Source organism: Haliotis rubra, unplaced genomic scaffold (assembly GCF_003918875.1).
Source record: "Haliotis rubra isolate DU_JTF1 unplaced genomic scaffold, ASM391887v1 Scf749, whole genome shotgun sequence".
NCBI classification, from domain to species: Eukaryota; Metazoa; Mollusca; class Gastropoda; order Lepetellida; family Haliotidae; genus Haliotis; species Haliotis rubra.
In genome coordinates, this window is record NW_025767467.1 from 341,220 (window position 1) to 359,593 (window position 18,374).

Sequence of the window (18,374 nt, forward strand, 5' to 3'; positions counted from 1 at the left end):
GTTAAGGGTTACGAGAGAAAGTTCTGAGTCTGTTCGGATTGGTGTTATCGTCTGCCGACACAGCTAACGTCTGCCTCGGGGATCCGCTTTTCGCGGTGTCGTTATTCCTCGGCATTAACGTCCGCATGAGCGGTGCGTTAACGTATCCCATTATTCGATATCATTTATGAATAGTCGATGGAAGTAAGACATGTAGCCCCATCTGCATTAGCATATGAATGGTGATGAAACCACAAGGTATCCAATTACGACAATACGTATCATGGCACATCTCGCGCATATTGTAATTAAGTATGAGAACAACAATTTCGATTACCTTTTGACAGAAGAAAATTTACTAAAATAGTCAAGGCCTTCATCAGTAATTTCTTCTCGGCGAGACGACAGTTACCGAGATTTCATGCCGTGTACCCGAGCCATCCCTTTTCATGGGTATTGGGCTTCACACGCATGCGCGAAGATGGTGACATTTTACTCGGGATTTTGAGCCAACTTTGTACTGGTGGACTTCAAACTCTTTCGCACAGTCTTGTAGAGGGGGAGTCTGGGGCGGTTTGTAATCTTTCAATTTCGCACGTAAGCCATGTTCAAATACTCGTCAAGTTTTCTAGCGGCGCGAAAACTCGAGTAAACAAGCACCTGGCGGAGGCCCTAGCGGTTTGAGGAAACTCTGAGTAAATACCCCAGAAATTCACCTCTTCGGGATCGGTTAATTCTTTTGTTCTGTCGACCGTCCACTGTACTTTAACGAAACAATTCCACAACAGTATTTCTGGGGTCTAACAAACTAAAGACCTGGTTTCCATTAAAGACATGTAGGTCTTTCTTACGGTATCTAGATTTCCAATTACATCGTAGATGGCTAACCCGTGGACCATTGTTTTGGGTTTGAGGCTTTGTCACTACCTCCATCAGACGCAACAACATAACTGGGAGGCATTAATGATTCCCCGCGTTTTCAATTGCCTCGTAATAAAACGTTTAAGCCGCTCTCCCGTTTGTTTAGACAAGAGGTTTGTTGAAACGAAATAATATGCCATTAACACAAGTTTGTTAATTTGTAGACCCTTTCAAAGCAACGAAACGATGACGTAACGGGATGTGGCCTAATCAATGGACCTGAGGCGATGGTAACCGACCCGAAAAGGGGGCGGGGCATCTGTCAATGCCTGGCACGTGATACATGACTGACGTAAGGATAATTGGCACTTTCCTGAAAAGTTGAGAGAATGATCGAAGTGAAAATAATGGAAGCGTTCCAGGTGAATGAGCACGGTCTCTTTAACGATTATGTCATGCAAGATGAAATGAATTCGCAAATGTTACTGGTCTGGTAGGTACTTGAGTAATTGCTTATCCAAATGGATGTTTCATTTTACAATTCTTGACGACTTGTGCCTCGCCACAATGTATTATCGTGCCATGCAATCTGTGCATGACATGTGTGACTTACAATCATTGTTGATTAATGCAATAATTAATCACATCACGATTCAATCAACGGAACGACAGGTGAATCATTAAAACCTAAACACAATTAGGGGGTAATTCCAGACACCTGACAAGTTTGATATCTCGGAGTCTCTGCTTCACTGTTTAAGAAATACATGTTTTAAAATATTAATTGTAGATACGACAATGGGTAACGACTGCAAAGTGTAACTTGGGTCCCCGCCCCGCTATATCTGATCGCACTAACCACCACTTTATTTGATTTAAAGGTAATTAAACCTTTATGAAAATTTAAAATATTTCATTTGAGGTGTAAACGTACGAGGCGCAGGAAGACTGGTTTGAAGCTTCTACTGTATACGCAGTACGTGTGTTCCTACAGTAAAATATACGTAAACTATACCAGTGAACGCATACTGAAGGCAGGTATACGTAATTAAGCTTTATAACATTCAACACATGTGTTTAATCAGCTGGAGCACTTAATTCGCTATCAGTGAATCATTTGTAAGTTGTGTCAAGGGTCGTTACGTTGTAAGATGAAAACTTATAACCCAGAGCAGAGATTGAGCATTGCCTGGGGGAAGCGCACCTGCTTTGGGGGAGGCGGGCAGAGGAGGGGGTGTATAAGTATAATCCATACATACTCTCCCGAGCGTGAAAACCTTAATATAACCAAACTGTGTTCCCACCGTCTTCAACTATCAAGATGAAAGAGTTGTAGGTCGAGTCCTACACGAATAACAATACGGTGGAGACAGATGCGAGCACGCCATTACTGTTTTTGAACAATCTTATTAAACGTGGGTAAATATTGTACATATCATAAGGGCTTGTGAATGTAAAACTTCGCTTCTACTCCATTGGGTCTCGTTACTGGAGCGCTCCCTTAGGGAGGAAACTCTTTTTTGTGGTATTAAGACTTCAATTATTTGTAGATATGAAAGATTTCGAAATTGCTTGGCGACTTTAACACTGTACGATTATCAATCGGAACGAACGCAGCCGCAGGTGACGTTTATAAGAAGGATCAAGTTCTTTTGTGAGGGTGAGTTGTTCGGCGTTATGTAGATAAACAGTCCCAATACACAAACACACTGCTCTTTATGAAAGAAGCAACTGTGAAGTACCATACACGCTGAAACTGCGCATGGCAATTTGTGTATTGTTGGCGTCATCGAGGTGTGCAAGATATACTGATTACTAAAGAAACGCAACATTGGCTGGACAACGCTGAGTGGATCATGCTCACACAATGAGTCTCGAATGTCGCAATGTAGGCAACTTCAAACTTACAATTGGCTTTGTTTCCAAACGTTTTGAATAAGTTTCCTTTAAATACAGGTATTTTTCATGGAATGTATCAATACTTTTTACACACGTGGAATATCAAATGTTACAAGTAGTGTATTTAATTGTGGTTCCTTCCATAACGTTTTCGCAGTATTTTAGGAAGATAAATCTATTTTATATATAATTAGTTTAATGGTCACAGACTTCAACCATACAGAAACCAGTGTAGATGGATGTACAGAAACAGGTTGAAGAAATATAACAAAAGTTTTGAAAATGATATGGGGAATACTGAATGACAACGAACTGTTTTGCTATATCCTTACACTGAAAACTGCGTGTTTACTGTACCGAGCCTCTTTCCGCACACACATATAGGAGGTTGGAGGGGATGTAGCCTGATGGCGAAGGTCGCATAAAGTGAACGATCGTGACACTCTCACGGACATCCGTATTCTGCATCAAGGGTTCACTTGATCCGAAATAGCATCTTTGAAGATTCCAAATTTACATGTACACTCGGATAGTTTAAATGACATCAATAGAGAAGTCGACCAATAAACGAATCCGGTCTCGCGCTTTTATTTGCATAGTGTCGTGATTTTATATCCGAAGTGAAACCCTGAACCCACAAGAAGGGATGGATTATTACAGGCCATCCCGTTCGTTATTACCAAAAGAAATTCATTATTATTCTGTGAGTTTACAAAGTTGAAGGAAAGAAAATACAGCTATACCCGTTAACAGCAATTTGTGTGATTTGTTTGCTAATTACTGTGAAACGGAAACAAGGCGAAATAAACGTGTTGCTTCAGTTGGAATGGGCAAACACTGGCCGGAGGTAAACACACGGCACACCTCGCGGTCAGTCAGTGGTCAAGCAGTAGGTAGCAGCAACGCCAGGATTCCAGAGCTCTTTACACAGGTGAACGTGTGTGCCCCGAACACAGGGAGGAATTTGGGCTCACGAAGGCATGGGCCAGCTGGCCTCTAGTCTGTCTCACAGTCCCTGAACCACATTATTTTCCCTAATGCCAAGCCCTCCCTGCAGTGCTAAAGCCCTAAATAAAGCAAGTCTAGATTTCCACAGGTTCAGAATCTCTGGTCTCCCTAGGGCTCCTTTTCAATATAAATGGGCTTGTTTGTTACTATCAAAATTATATATATTCAGAGACTAAGCCTTAGTCTAGCTGGCCTCCAAACATGAGGTCACTTGAAGCACCTCCCTTGTCTGCTACATCAAGCATGAGATGAGTTAGATGACCATCATTATTGGATACAGTTTTCATTTCACACAAGACACCAACTACAACACAGTGGGCCTAACGTCAACATGATCACTATGCTCACCCACTAAAACCACTAGGATTAGCCTGGTGTCAGGATGATAGGTAGGGAGTATGGGTGGGGCTGGTAACAGCTAGGGACTGTAGGGGTAATAGGGACAAGGTGGTGGAAAGGGAGATAATTTGAAAGCTGCGCTCAGATACCCATTTCACAGAGCCATCGTAAGAATACTGCCGTATACTTACGACTGTCGTAGCGGACAGTGTCTTAACTCAGATGCGTGGACTACCTCTACATAGACGAATACTAGACGTAATACTACGATTTCCTTACACGTGTAGGCCCAAATGGCATGGTACACGTATGCTGAAGGCGTGTGGTATGGACAGAGGACACTATGCTGGTTGTAAGGTCGCGCTGCGTGAACCCGTGGGAGGGGGTGGACGTGAGGGTAGGGGAAGCTTGTGGCCAGTGGACAAAGGACTCCAAGCCTCACAGACAAACCCTACGTTTGGTTATGGAGTGGGGCGCGGTGAGAAAGTGGTGACTGTCGTGTGTGAAGGCCGACATATTGACATATCACTTCTGGTCCTAATTTCTGGTAATTTAGTCTGAGATTCTTCCTTCCTGTGTGACGAGTTGACGGTAGAAGGGGAATTTGACATGCTGCCGACGTCTTCTGATGCTATCATTATTGTTACAAGCCTCATCCCCCGCTGGTAGTAATATTTGGATTAGGAGTCACATCCACAAGATGCAGCCAGCTACATGTCGCCGCCAAGACCCAGGGATAGACCGACCAACTTGGACTGGATGCTTGTGGCTAGGTGATCCAACATTACTGGGGCTGGGTGATCCAACATTACTGGAGCTAGGTGATCCAAAATTACTGGGGCTGGGTGATCCAACATTACTGGGGATAGGTGATCCAAAATTACTGGGGCTGGGTGATCCAACATCACTTCCAACATTACTGGGGCTAGGGGATCCATTACTGGGGCAAGGTGATCCAACATTACTGGGGCTGGGTGATCCAACATTACTGGAGCTAGGTGATCCAAAATTACTGGGGCTGGGTGATCCAACATTACTGGGGATAGGTGATCCAAAATTACTGGGGCTGAGTGATCCAACATCACTTCCAACATTACTGGGGCTAGGTGATCCAACATTACTTCCAACATTACTGGGGCTAAGTGATCCAACATTACTGGGGCTGGGTGATCCAACATAACTGGGGCTAGGTGATCCAACATTACTGGGGATAGGTGATCCAACATTACTGGAGCTGGATGATCCAACATTACTGGGACTGGGTGATCCAACATCACTTCCAACACTACTGGGGGTGGGTGATCCAACATTACTGGGGCTAGGTGATCCAACATCACTTCCAACATTACTGGGGCTAGGGAATCCAACATTACTGGGGCTGGGTGATCCAACATCACCGGGGCTACGTGATCCAACATTACTGGGGCTAGGTGATCCAACATCACATCCAACATTACTGGGGATGCGTGATCCAACATTACATGGGATGGGTGATCTAACATTACTGTGGCTGGGTGATCCAACATTACTGGGGCTAGGTGATCCAACATCACTTCCAAGATTACTGAGGATGGGTGATCCAACATCACTGGGGCTAGGTGATCCAAGATTCCTGGGGCTAGGTGATCCAACATTACCGGGGCTGGGTGATCCAACATTCCTGAGGCTGGGTGATCCAACATTCCTGGGGCTGGGTGATCCATTATTACGGGGGCTAGGTGATCCAACATTACTGGGGCTAGGTGATCCAACATCACTTCCAACATTACTGGGGATGAGTGATCCAACATTACTGGGGCTAGGTGATCCAACACTACTGGGTATGGGTGATCCAACATTACTGGGGCTAGGTGATCCAACATCACTTCCAACATTACTGGGGCTGGGTGATCCAACATTACTGCGGTTGGGTGATCCAACATTCCTGGGGCTGAGTGATCCAACATTACTGGGGCTGGGTGATCCAACATTACTGAGGCTAGGTGATCCAACATTACTGGGGCTAGGTGATCCAACATTACTGGGGATAGGTGATCCAACATTACTGGGGATGAATGATCTAACATTACTGGGACTAGGTGATCCAACATTACCGGGGCTGGGTGATCCAACATTCCTGAGGCTGGGTGATCCAACATTCCTGGGGCTGGGTGATCCATTATTACGGGGGCTAGGTGATCCAACATTACTGGGGCTAGGTGATCCAACATCACTTCCAACATTACTGGGGATGAGTGATCCAACATTACTGGGGCTGGGTGATCCAACACTACTGGGTATGGGTGATCCAACATTCCTGGGGCTAGGTGATCCAACATCACTTCCAACATTACTGGGGCTGGGTGATCCAACATTACTGCGGTTGGGTGATCCAACATTCCTGGGGCTGAGTGATCCAACTTTACTGGGGCTAGGTGATCCAACATTACTGGGGCTGGGTGATCCAACATTACTGAGGCTAGGTGATCCAACATTACTGGGGCTAGGTGATCCAACATTACTGGGGATAGGTGATCCAACATTACTGGGGATGAATGATCTAACATTACTGGGACTGGGTGATCCAACATTACTGGAGTTAGGTGAGCCAACATCACTTCCAACATTACTGGGGCTGGGCGATCCAACATTACTGGGGCTAGGTGATCCATTACTGGGGCTAGGTGATCCAACATTACTGGGGCTGGGTGATCCAACATTACTGGGGCTGGGTGATCCAACATCACTGGAGCTAGGTGATCCAACATCACTTCCAACATTACTGGGGCTAGGTGATCCAACATAACTTCCAACATTACTGGGGATGGGTGATCCAACATTACTGGGGGTGGGTGATCTAACATTAGTCGTGCTCTCTGCATGCGTCCCATTGTAAGGGGTCTCGATGTGGTGGACAGTAGTGTTAATGTTTGTCATTGACAACATCATCTACCGGCACATTGCCACAGTGGTTGGTCACTGACAACATCATCAACCAGCACATTGCCACAGTGGTTAGTCATTGACAACATCATCTACCGGCACATTGCCACAGTGGTTGGTCACAGACAACATCATCTACCGGCACATTGTCACAGTGGGTGGTCACTGACAACATCATCTACCAGCACATTGCCACAGTGGTTGGTCACTGACAACATCATCTACCGGCACATTGCCACAGTGGTTGGTCACTGACAACATCATCTACCGGCACATTCCCACAGTGGTTCATCAAGGAACTACATTAACTCATTCATATTAGTCGGGTGTACACGATTTACCGCCATTACTTGTGCAGCGACCAAGGGGATAAGGTGGACAGCCTATGTTGAATCAATCAATTTGTGTTATCAAAGCCATACTAATATTGACATGGACAAAACTTGCCCCCTCGGCACGGTACGACAACACATTCACGCGAAAATATCTCGAGCTTTGTGCTTAGGTTGTCGTCTGCTCTTCCAACACAGAAGACCTTGAGTGTCCCAAATCTCTCACTTCATGTAGGCTGAAGCAGAAGTGAGACTTTTCACTGTGTTCTGCTGAATCCGTCTGACTACGTGCTCCTTCTAGGCAAACTTTCACCATGGCTGATGCGAGGGACCAGATGGCCGACCGTCACACAAACCTTAATATTCTCCTCCTAGTGTCATCTTCTAACTTGGGGCCAGGCGCGGCCTCTCAGACACGTTGCACAACACACTTAAATTCCAAGAAACTGAATAGTTTCGAAAACTCTCATTAGAACTCAAGAATAAGTTTTCGCAAACCTAATCCTAGCTGGTAGTCACACAAGAATGAGTTGTTCTTAGAATAAGGTTTTTTGCAAAACAATTCACATTTCAAATTTAAAACAAATAAACACCATAGCTCTAAATGATTGAAAGTGTTTCTCGGCATTCTTTCAGAATAACAAAATGCACCTCAGCAATACAGAGTTGTTCTTATGTACCAAGCTAAACCCCACACGATTCATACCATAAGACTGACTGATAATATGACATTCGCGTACTCTTTGCATATTATTTGTATAATAATGCTAAACACCAAAACACCGAATCCTTAGCGCCCGAGCTTGAGGTAAAGTGAAATATTGAGTGTAGTTGCATGTTTGAAGACTATATATTTCCCCATGACACGTGATTGTAGTTGCAATCTGTGCTTAGGTGTTGGGAGAGGATTGCAGGTGACAACTCACAATAGATTATCGGGTGGTATAGCCTGCTTACAATGCCGATTGTAGCGTATTTATTTGCCCAGTGACTGAATGCTGTTTTATTTCTCACTCTCGCCGCTAGAGGTCACACGTTGCTAGGTGTTGGGCTCCCAGTTTCAATGTAGAGTGAGATTTGTCCCCTGAGCCTGAGATGACGCTTTTTAAATTTGCTAAATGTGCAACACCGGTGCTCCAGAATGCACAGTGTGGATTTCTTGTGTAATCTTCTGCCGTTGGGATGTTAGTGTGTGTTTTTATCGGTGTGATGAAATAAAACGATAACAAGTGAGAGGCTTATTTGTCGAGACCTACAAGGCCTGCAGATGCGAAACAACGGCACATTGAGCACTTGCAAACATTTCACAGCGCAGTAACAAGTCAAAACCCTGCCTTTACCAAATCAAATGTTTGTATAGCATGTACATGTGAAAAAATGTCATTGCCATGCATTGGAGACGAATATTAGTCAATAGGAACATGCAACGTCCAGAGTACATTCTCGACAGACATTTAAATAACAGACGATTGAATATTTGACATTTATATTCCAGTTTTCCAACTTTCAACATTTTTACAATGCAAGAATAATCTTGCTGACCCCAACAAACCTCACATCTAGCCTCATAAAACCATCTAGAGTTATTTCCCCTGGTGTAGCTTTTCAGCAGAAACAATCGCGGGGGCCTAATATCAAAAACTGAAAAAATATTTTCAAAATATGCAAGAAGCCTGGTCTAAAGCATGATCATTCTCGTAGATTGACTAGATCTCTGCGTCACCCAAACACCGTCACGAGGTCGGAGGTGACATGGCAGCTGAGAAGTATCGTAGTAATTGGGCAGTTCAGCCTGAGATGTGTTGATTGAGACTTTATACAAGTTGAATCTACATAACCAGTATTTGATTAGCACAGCTTGAACTTGTCAGCTGACCACAACACAACTCATTATCGCCTTAATGAGAAAGTTGTGGCTCTACAAAGCTGTTTGTCCAAACTCTATCTTTAACCATTGCAAACTCTACCACTTATGGAGGACAGCATCTTGGCAGGATAATCCTCTACCCGACTGGGCGTTACGCAACGAAATACGTCGTTTCAGTTGCAGTACATCTATCTATCTATATATCCATCTATCTATCTGTATATTTGTGTATGTGTATTCTTTAACTGATTACATTCTTATGAGAAATGTCCAGTTATTTAAATGTCACCCTAAAAAACGCAGTCATTAATTTGATGTCAGTTAACAATTAATAATATGGCCTTTATCATCTACGGAATCACAACTTAATACAGTAGAGTTTCATAAATAAATACATCACTTGCACTGAGTTGTAATACACTTCAACCCCAGGACACTTGCGTCACCCGAGTCGCCAATTATCCACAATGAAGTCCACCGTATTCCGTCCCCAGCTCGGATGTGAAGAGCGTCATCTATTTCTGCCCGAGTATCTGCTTGTTTTATGCTTTCCTTCAGAGTAGTTATCCACGTAATGCCACCGAGTCTTGGCGAACTATCGACCAAGGCGTTACACCTACTATAATTTTGCACTGACGGCTAAAAAATGGAGAAAGCACTTTTTCAATCAACTTACATTCTTGCTATTCCGCTAGTGGAGCTCGTCCGGTTATCGTATACTTTCGGCGCTTCTCGAGTCGTACTTTCGGCGCTTCCCGAGTCGTACTTGTGATAACTCGGATGTGAACATGATTAATAAGGGGTATTTTTGTTTGGAAAAGATCAAGGCAGGCGTTGTACGGTAAGGAGAAACATGTAGGCTTGAGTAATGGAAATACGGAGTGGTTTCAACTGATGCAGGGTTAAATATATATCAAAAAGCCTGTGAACGTGCGATCTAACAGACTTTGTGGTTGATAATAAAAGCAACCCAAAAGGCATTGAAATTAAAAACAACAGACAAACCTATTTATGATCCACGTTGAAATGATTAATGTACTGAGATATGCTTTCAGCTGCTCGTATAAGACCATTAATATTCAATACATCCTATGATATGCGAACAATCGAACACATGTTAAATATTATTTATTAATATGTTTCAAGTTTGATTCAAAAACACTCAATCACAATATGAAATGGAAACCTCACCATTGAACTGTCATTGAAAGAAGCATTCTGTTTAAACTCAACTGTAAAAAGCTTCATTAAAATTTTAACAGCAAGGGGCGAATATTTCCCCAAACAACAATGGCTCGCACGGAAAAAATGGCCTGACCTTCGCACAACCATAGTGTGTTTCTCCGGGCTGATATTGTCAAATTCAAGGGTTCGACTCGCCCTCTGACACCAAAAGCTTAAGATTTGCTAAAATCAATAAAATAGCCTCCTCCATATTCTACAACACACAGCAATGTTTTTTTTCTTAAAAATGCAGCCTGTGCATCGGTTACACAGCGAGGGCTTCCACGCTGTCACGGCGAGCATGGCGGTTTGTACGCCGAGTATTGCTTCCGTCCTACCAACCCAGCCTGTCACGAATAACGAAGCTCATCATATCACGATGGCCATAAACAACATCGTGGGGGTGGTCACTTAGAAATCAGTTTACAATGTGTGTTGCATATATTTTTTCTCACGTTCATCGCCAGTCTATGTAAGACCTCCACATGGGCGGGTGTCCACCTCGATTCTATCACATGATACCGAAATACGTAGAGTATATACAGATAGATCTATGCAGTACGATTTTGTATTTGTTATTGAATTCTCATCGAAGCTTTTCATTTATCAGCAAAACCTATTTTCGTACACATTCCTAGATTCACATAATTTGTCAATAACAAAACACATTACAATCTTTAACATAAATTGACATTTAAAATCGTTCATGTAACTCTTCTGTAGTTTCAGAAATAGTTACCTGTCTGTCATTTAGGATACTCTGTCTGTCATAATAGACTAGCACAAACCGAATGGACTGAATGATTGCTTCTACCATAGGGTAATGATAATAACTCCAATGTCTCTGAAAACGAATGCAGCGCACATTCTAGGAGGGTGTAGTTATTATCTGCAGCTCTCGTGTTTATGAATGAAGCGCGAGAAGTACGTGAGAGATCACGCTAACCCAACGAGGAAGCATGGAGGACCACGACTGGGAAGCCCTTTCTGAACTCGTTTTGTTAGGGCGCCGAGCCAAAGGGTTACGTATTTTAAATGTTGATCAAATTAGTTTTCCTTGGAGGTGATGCTGACAAACAAGGACAGACTACTCTCTTCGATCGAATCTCGCTACGTCACAACAATGTTGGCGAGCAGACGACAGCTCTTAGCAGACGACGTTAGAGATTCGCGCGTGCTCAGATCGCCTTTTCCCTCTTTCACCACCGACAGGGGATTACTGTGTTATATCACATGATGCCGGGGATAAACTCGGAAATAATGTTTTATATTCAACGCATTATAGAAAATGAATGGAAACTTTCTCCAAGAGTGATTTAATATTCAATACACATCCTTTCCAAAAGACATCTACGTTTACAATCAAGTGTGTATACTTCACTTCAGATTGTTAATTTTTCCTTTCCGTGTAATTTTTAGCAAAGTCTCTTTTAATTGGATCCAAATCAAGTATTTGCAATGTTTTATTAAAATTATCGCGGCGAATTTTACAAAGCGCTGTTCATTCATTCCAATGAGTTTCTCCAATGCAACTCGATGCTATCCCTAAACACGTCCTCCCGCCTCCTCGCTTCTCTGTGGTTATGACTGTGGAGTGCTAACATTCCTAGATCTGATAGGCGATTTTGTAGAAGAGAGGTGACAGCCCCTTTCACTCATTCACAAAATAAGAAGCGCATATGAGACTGTAGAATACTATACTAATCACACCGGCTTGTCAACTCCAATTTTCTTCATGTGCAGTTTCGTCTACCGCAAATATCACTCAGAAGCTGCTGTGGGCTGGCGCGAGTCAGTGGTGAAGGCACACCTCCACTGGGAGGTGAGAGACGACTCAAACAGGTAGAGATACTCACACTTACGATCTCATTGAGGTATTTACAATGCTTTTGATATACTGTCGGCTTCGGTTTAGCATGCAGTAAGACTGAAGCTGGGGAGCAACAGAAGAATTCGTGGACTGTATACCCCACAAAGAAAGGGCACCCTAGAGATGCATATAGAACTTGGTTAAAGAAGACACTTAGCAATGCGTGGAAGTTACAGGAGATACTAAGTGGAGCACACAGACAACGGAAACAAGCATAGAGTCTTACCGCGTTAGATAGGGAACTTTTATCATTTCCCCACGTCTAAACTGCTAGGGGTCCCCATGGCGCAGTTTCACGGTTCCAGCTTGTCGTGGTTCTGTCCACAAAGCAGTAGCAGACGACAGGCTGTAGCAGACGACACCGGGAGAGTCTCCCGCTTCAACTTTGGGGACGTCGGTCGGCTCAGACGAGTGACGGAATGATAGCTCGGTGCTCAACGAGCCACCATAGTAGAGTCTGCTCTATCGATCTTTCAATTTGAAGGCGGAGTGAGGGACGGATCTTCTACTGGCACTCCAAGACGCGATTTCTCTTCACCAGCGGTGCCGGGAAGGCTTTAATTAATTGGTGGCAGACATGGTAAACTATGCGAGCTTTATTTTCACAAGAAAACGCGGTAGCGGGGAGAATCTGTCTGACATGTGTTCCAGCAGTTCCGCCTCTCTCACACAGGGCTCTGTTTCCTTCACATCACACTGAAAGGTGTTGCTTTCCTTATCTGCCTTACTCTCTTTCAGATAGATATTCCAGACCCGATCCGAGTTGTGTACCAGACAGGGAAGTCTGATCCCAGGGCCAGTTCCTGCACGTGGGCTGAGGGGTGCTGCCGTCTCTGCCCAATGGTCCAGCTCAGTGCTCGGCCAGCCATCAAGGCGAGAGGTAGCTTTATGGATCAGCAAAGCCAGTACTGAGGTGTGGCAATGCTGATGGTTTGGATTTGCCCTGGTGCTAATTAGGCCCCGTGTTGGCAACTCCATCTTGAACGCACATGGCAGGCGAGCAAGCGAGAAACAATCTGGCTCTGCTATTTACATACCTCCTTGAATGTGCGGTGCCGTTCTCGAACCAAGCCCAAGTGGGACGCTTCAACATAACGGGAAATACTAGACGGCAGTCGGAGGCACATGTTAGTGTCATTAAAGGGGGTAGAGCAGAGGTGCACGGGAAGTGCTCGTTCCATTTCGCTGCGTAGTCACTCTGCCGTGGTATTGAACCCAGATCAACTGAAAAAAACTTGACTGAAGAAACAAAGCAGCCATGTTTTGATCCTCTGCCACTCGGCAAGACTCGTGGAGGGGCCGCGGCGAGGTGAGAAGGGCGGATGTTATGGCCGATATTATCGGCAAGCACGTATGTAATGCCATCGCGTGTACATCTGGGGTTAAATATTACTTTATGTAACGTCGGACCAATCTCAAGTTCGCTGGTGTATGTACGCAAAGTTAGGAGAAGCTTGCCGACCATTTCCTGATGTTGTGGCGGGCTGTTGAGACCCTCTATTTCGGTATACGGTATCCCCCCCGGGGGCGTGTAACGCTCGCAGTGAAAAGTCTCACCTAGAAGAAATAATTTGTCTGCTTGTCAGAGGCAGGGGCAGACGATAGCCGAGCTGATAGATTGAAACACTGCGAATATTTTTTGCCTTCTGATCGGGGTTGGGTTGCCGTACCGGGCTTGGTGTAACGATGAGCGAGAGTCGTCTGCTATCATGGCCACGAAGCATGTCCCAAGTCGACACACTGAAGTGTGAAGTATTTCCCCAGAAAGATACCGTCTGGTGCTCAGTGGCAGAGAGCAGACGAACTTTTGAAACCTTTCTTCCCAAACGTCGGGTCTAATGCGTGGCGCGAAATATGATCTGTGAAACATGCTGACAATCAACAGCGCCCTTTGTTGATGGGGCAAGGGAAACAAAATGGGAATTGGACATAAACACACGCCACCGAGGGACTACTTCCCCTCGCGGACGTTGACAGCGAAAGTGACAGCGGTAACAAGATTAAAGCACGCATAATCTGTCCGATCAATTCTCTGCATCATCTTGTAAGAAAAACGAGCCACTTGGCCCTGTTTGTGGAAATAAAGTAAAGTTCAATCAGCAGACACACCGAAACAGAAAGCATGTCCATAAACACGCTGTTACATTCCCGATACAGCAGACGACACAAATAGTTTTTGTCAGTATGATTGTTTTAGTCAAAGGAAGCAATATTTACCAAACTGCTACAGGCATGACCTGATAACGCAGGTTTCGTCTCTTCTAGACCTAGGAGTTATAAATGTGACGGGACAATCCACCCTCATGAGATAAGGTATAGGCGACCATACGGCCATATTCCTCTGTTGCTTCAATCCGCACCACAAAATAAATATTGTCTATCCTGGTTGTTTGCTTGTGAGATATATGTCACTTAAAATTACACCAAATTGCCACCCGAAAAGCCACCACAGAAACTAATTGTTTGTTTGGCCGGACATACACACACAGACAAGCACTGTAAGCCGATTGCATGATGCTGACACTACATAACGACTAAATCAGTCTTACGGGATCTGTTGCGAGTAAATAAATCGACACTCCGTAATGCACGTGAAACTCGGATTGACCAAATTAATCAGTCATAAAATAATAAGATGTTAATTCTTAATGATTATAATTAGCATACATTTATAGAATAGATTGTCTAAGCACAATTTAATTTAATAATTAGTGAATTGTTAAATACAATGTACACAAATATCTTATGGAGAAGAAGTGAAAAACATTGACCGTCTTTCATCAGGTTATGAATTTAATGGAGATTGGCATGAGTTCCTGGCAACAACTATCCCGTGTGACACGGGATCTATACAACTAGGAGGCCACAAAAGCACCACAAGGGGTGTCTGCAGAGCGCATGGGGGAACAGTCCCCTAAACAAGGTGACTGTGACCGAAGGTAACGGCTTTGTTATCGGAACAGACTCGTTTCCAGCAGAATGGCTTCTGGATTAAAGTTTTAGTGAATATGAATTTGCCAACAAGCTGACATCGAATTCTCGAATAACACGGGATCTCGTGCGTGTCTTCTTCTTCTCCACAAAGTATATAATATTCAAGAAAGCCTGACGTATTTAATCATTCTAGTGAGCATGGTTTTGCTCACGAAATTACACTTTTTTAAGAAAGTAATTGTGGACGTCATTTGCGTCATTTTGTTTTCTGCATTATTTTGTAAGCATTGAAACACCTCCATCACTTCCCCCGCTAGTTCGGATAACGTATGGCGTGGCACTGTCGTCCCTGTTGAAGCCAAACTTACCGTTTTCACATTCTGATTCATAGTAAGACAATTTGTGTAGTCTTCATAAAATAATATATCTTTTTTATCCTAACAAACATGGCTAGTAAATGAATTATCAGAAGTGAACGAACGTAAATATACAGACGAGATTGTACGGTAGTGACATGAGGCTAGTTAATTGATAGTCTCTATTCAAACGGAACCATATTACCTATACTAATATACATCCAGGCCGGAATTCAGATAGATGTATTTAGCTCGGGTTGGTCATTTCAGATATACATGAATGTAGATAGGGTTAATCAGTCCAAATGCATGCTAGCTTTGTTCAGACATATTTGACAAGACTGTCTTCCCCATGATTCAAATAAGAAAATATATTCGGTGAAAACATGCGAATGTATGCCGGTAGATTAAACAAGGAATGTGAATTATGGACACAATATGCTGGGGGACTGAATGACTTCCTTCACCTATAATCGCAGGAAAAACGACCTCAACCAAATCAATATACACAGCAGCCTACAAATGGTAACTAACGTGATTTCAAAGAATTCAGGACAGCAGACGACATCTTTCATTGTCGTCTGCTCGCTATCGTCTGCTTGTGTCATGTTGTGAACACTAGTGACAGCGGACAGATACAGTGTTGCTAAACACCCCCTAATTGTAGCTCCGGGGGGACCTACCCTCCTCCGCCCCACTTCATCTGACAATTTGTAGCATAGTACCCCATACCTGTTCGCGACACGACTGTCTCCCCTCCCCACACCTGACAAGGCGACATGTTTACAACAGACGCAATAAATGATGACTCCTGACATTTTGAAAAACACTTTATACTTGTAAGGCTTTACCTTAAAACATTGTATAGGTGAGCTTCGGCCATTGTAGATATTATTACTATTATTAAGATTATTTTTCATTCCATTAATTAATTTCAATTAAGAGAGTTGCAAAGTCCTTAAATATTTTTGTTTTTACTTCTTTCTAAATGCCATGAAGATAGTTAAGTAGAAATTGTATTTTAATCAACAGTAAGATTTCAAACATGTCTGACGTGACAATGTCTGCATTAAAGAGTGACGGTCTTATCTATTTACAAGAGTACTTTCGTCTTTGTTTGACCTGCCTTGCGTGATAAGAAATACTGTTTATTATTCGTCAACATAATTTTCAAGTCGAAAGTGGCATCTGTGACAACTGTATACCGACCGAGTTGTTCTCCAATCTTCCATGAACGAGGTGTTCGCGACCCCCTGGACACATTGCATGATCGACCCAGCCTGTCATAATCCATGACACCTGGTCTGATAGCTATATCTGGGGATGATACGGGACTGGGAGGCGTTCCTTACACACAATCCAACTTGGTACCAATAATTTACGCCCACGGAACATCTCCGATCTGTGATAATCTCAGCCTTAACTGAACATATTCGCAGAATGTTTGGCAGAGCCAAACGATAGAACCAACCTAGAACCCCAAGGGCAGACGACACATTTAGTAAAGTTGACACGATCGAAAATCATGAAAACTTTGAAACTCTTTGGGGAAGATGGGCTTCGATTCTGCTGAAAAGTGTGGGTAAAGGTCTCACCTTTTAGCGTTTGGTTTCATTCGGTGGCGAGATGCAATCCATCCGGTTTGAGGTAGCAGACGACACTTGTACAAGTGTGACAATGTATCCAATCCAGTAATCCGCTATATCCCCCTCCTCTTCCCTCAACTGGCCGCGGCACACCCGGCATAGATCGTGCTGGGGTTTATTCAACTAGACGTATAACTACAGTATGTAAACACTCCGCTTGCAGCAAACACCAAAGGCTGTCACTCACCGCGAAGAAATTAAAATGTCTTGCAAAGTTCAAGTGATTCTATTAAAGCGGTCGACGAATTCAAACAAATCCGGTATTAATGCCGAATCACTTCACACTCAACTGTATCGATGGCTTGCAATTGGCTGAGCCTGACAACGTCACTGATTTGAAGGACTAGCGAGAGAGTCCACTTCGCCACTCCTCCTAGACCCCTCTCTCTCTCATACCCCGCTCTCCTCTACAGTGCTCTTCTCTCTCTCTCACCCGCGTAACGCCCTCGTTTCCTACATCCATGGATCGTGGATGAATTTTCAAATCCAGTGGGAAAACCTCCTGACACCGGTAGATGTTTTAATTATCCCGAGCCGTAACGTTCTGGGTAGGGGGCATAAACCAGGTAAAGGATCGCCTTGCTATCTCCCTGATCAGGGAATGCTAGCTATGATCCACGCAGAACAAATTGTCCCCCCGACGAGGGCTTTAGTGGGACGGTGAAGCGAGGAGCTTGGTCTACTCTATTGTCCCGGTTGTAGCAGCGGGGCGAGTCTGATAACCGCGGACATGGCTGAAGACAACACATACCCAACCAACCTCCCAAGCAATATTACTCTCAGCTTACAAGAAATGTAACAACCAGATCGGAACAAGGCCTGTTTTACGTGTCAGAAAATTAAATATATTTAACTCTGGATTATAACCGTATTATGTTTTATCTTGTAGATAAAGCTTTTCGTATTTCCTGGGATTGACAACACGCAAGTTTGTTATCAGATATTGGGACTAGTTGTGCCGGCTGTGTTACACCGGGGCTGAATGTTAGGGAGGAAATAAGTCCATGGTATTCAGTACTAGAGTGATGAGTAACAGCAGTTCAAAAGGCTCTATCTGGATGCCAGGAAGTGTTATTCATATATACCAGTATATATGACTGGACGTTAAGGACACATATACACCACTTATCTAAGACA

General features: G+C 43.8%; 1 protein-coding gene across 3 annotated transcripts in view; it reads right to left on the minus strand.

Annotated features, from left to right (window-relative positions):
• The window catches only part of LOC124260033 (repulsive guidance molecule A-like), a 37,595-nt gene that overhangs the window by 13,939 nt on the left and 5,282 nt on the right, over positions 1 to 18,374 (minus strand). The window contains exon 1 of one of the 3 annotated variants that reach the window (XM_046694277.1): positions 17,187 to 17,857. The exons of 1 other annotated variant lie outside the window; for it this stretch is intronic. In XM_046694277.1, coding sequence (XP_046550233.1) covers positions 17,187 to 17,206 — 20 coding nt within the window. In that variant the 5' untranslated portion in view covers positions 17,207 to 17,857. Of the gene's footprint in view, positions 1 to 12,527; positions 12,789 to 17,186; positions 17,858 to 18,374 lie in introns of those variants that run through there. One more of the 3 variants, XM_046694276.1, reaches the window with a different exon arrangement.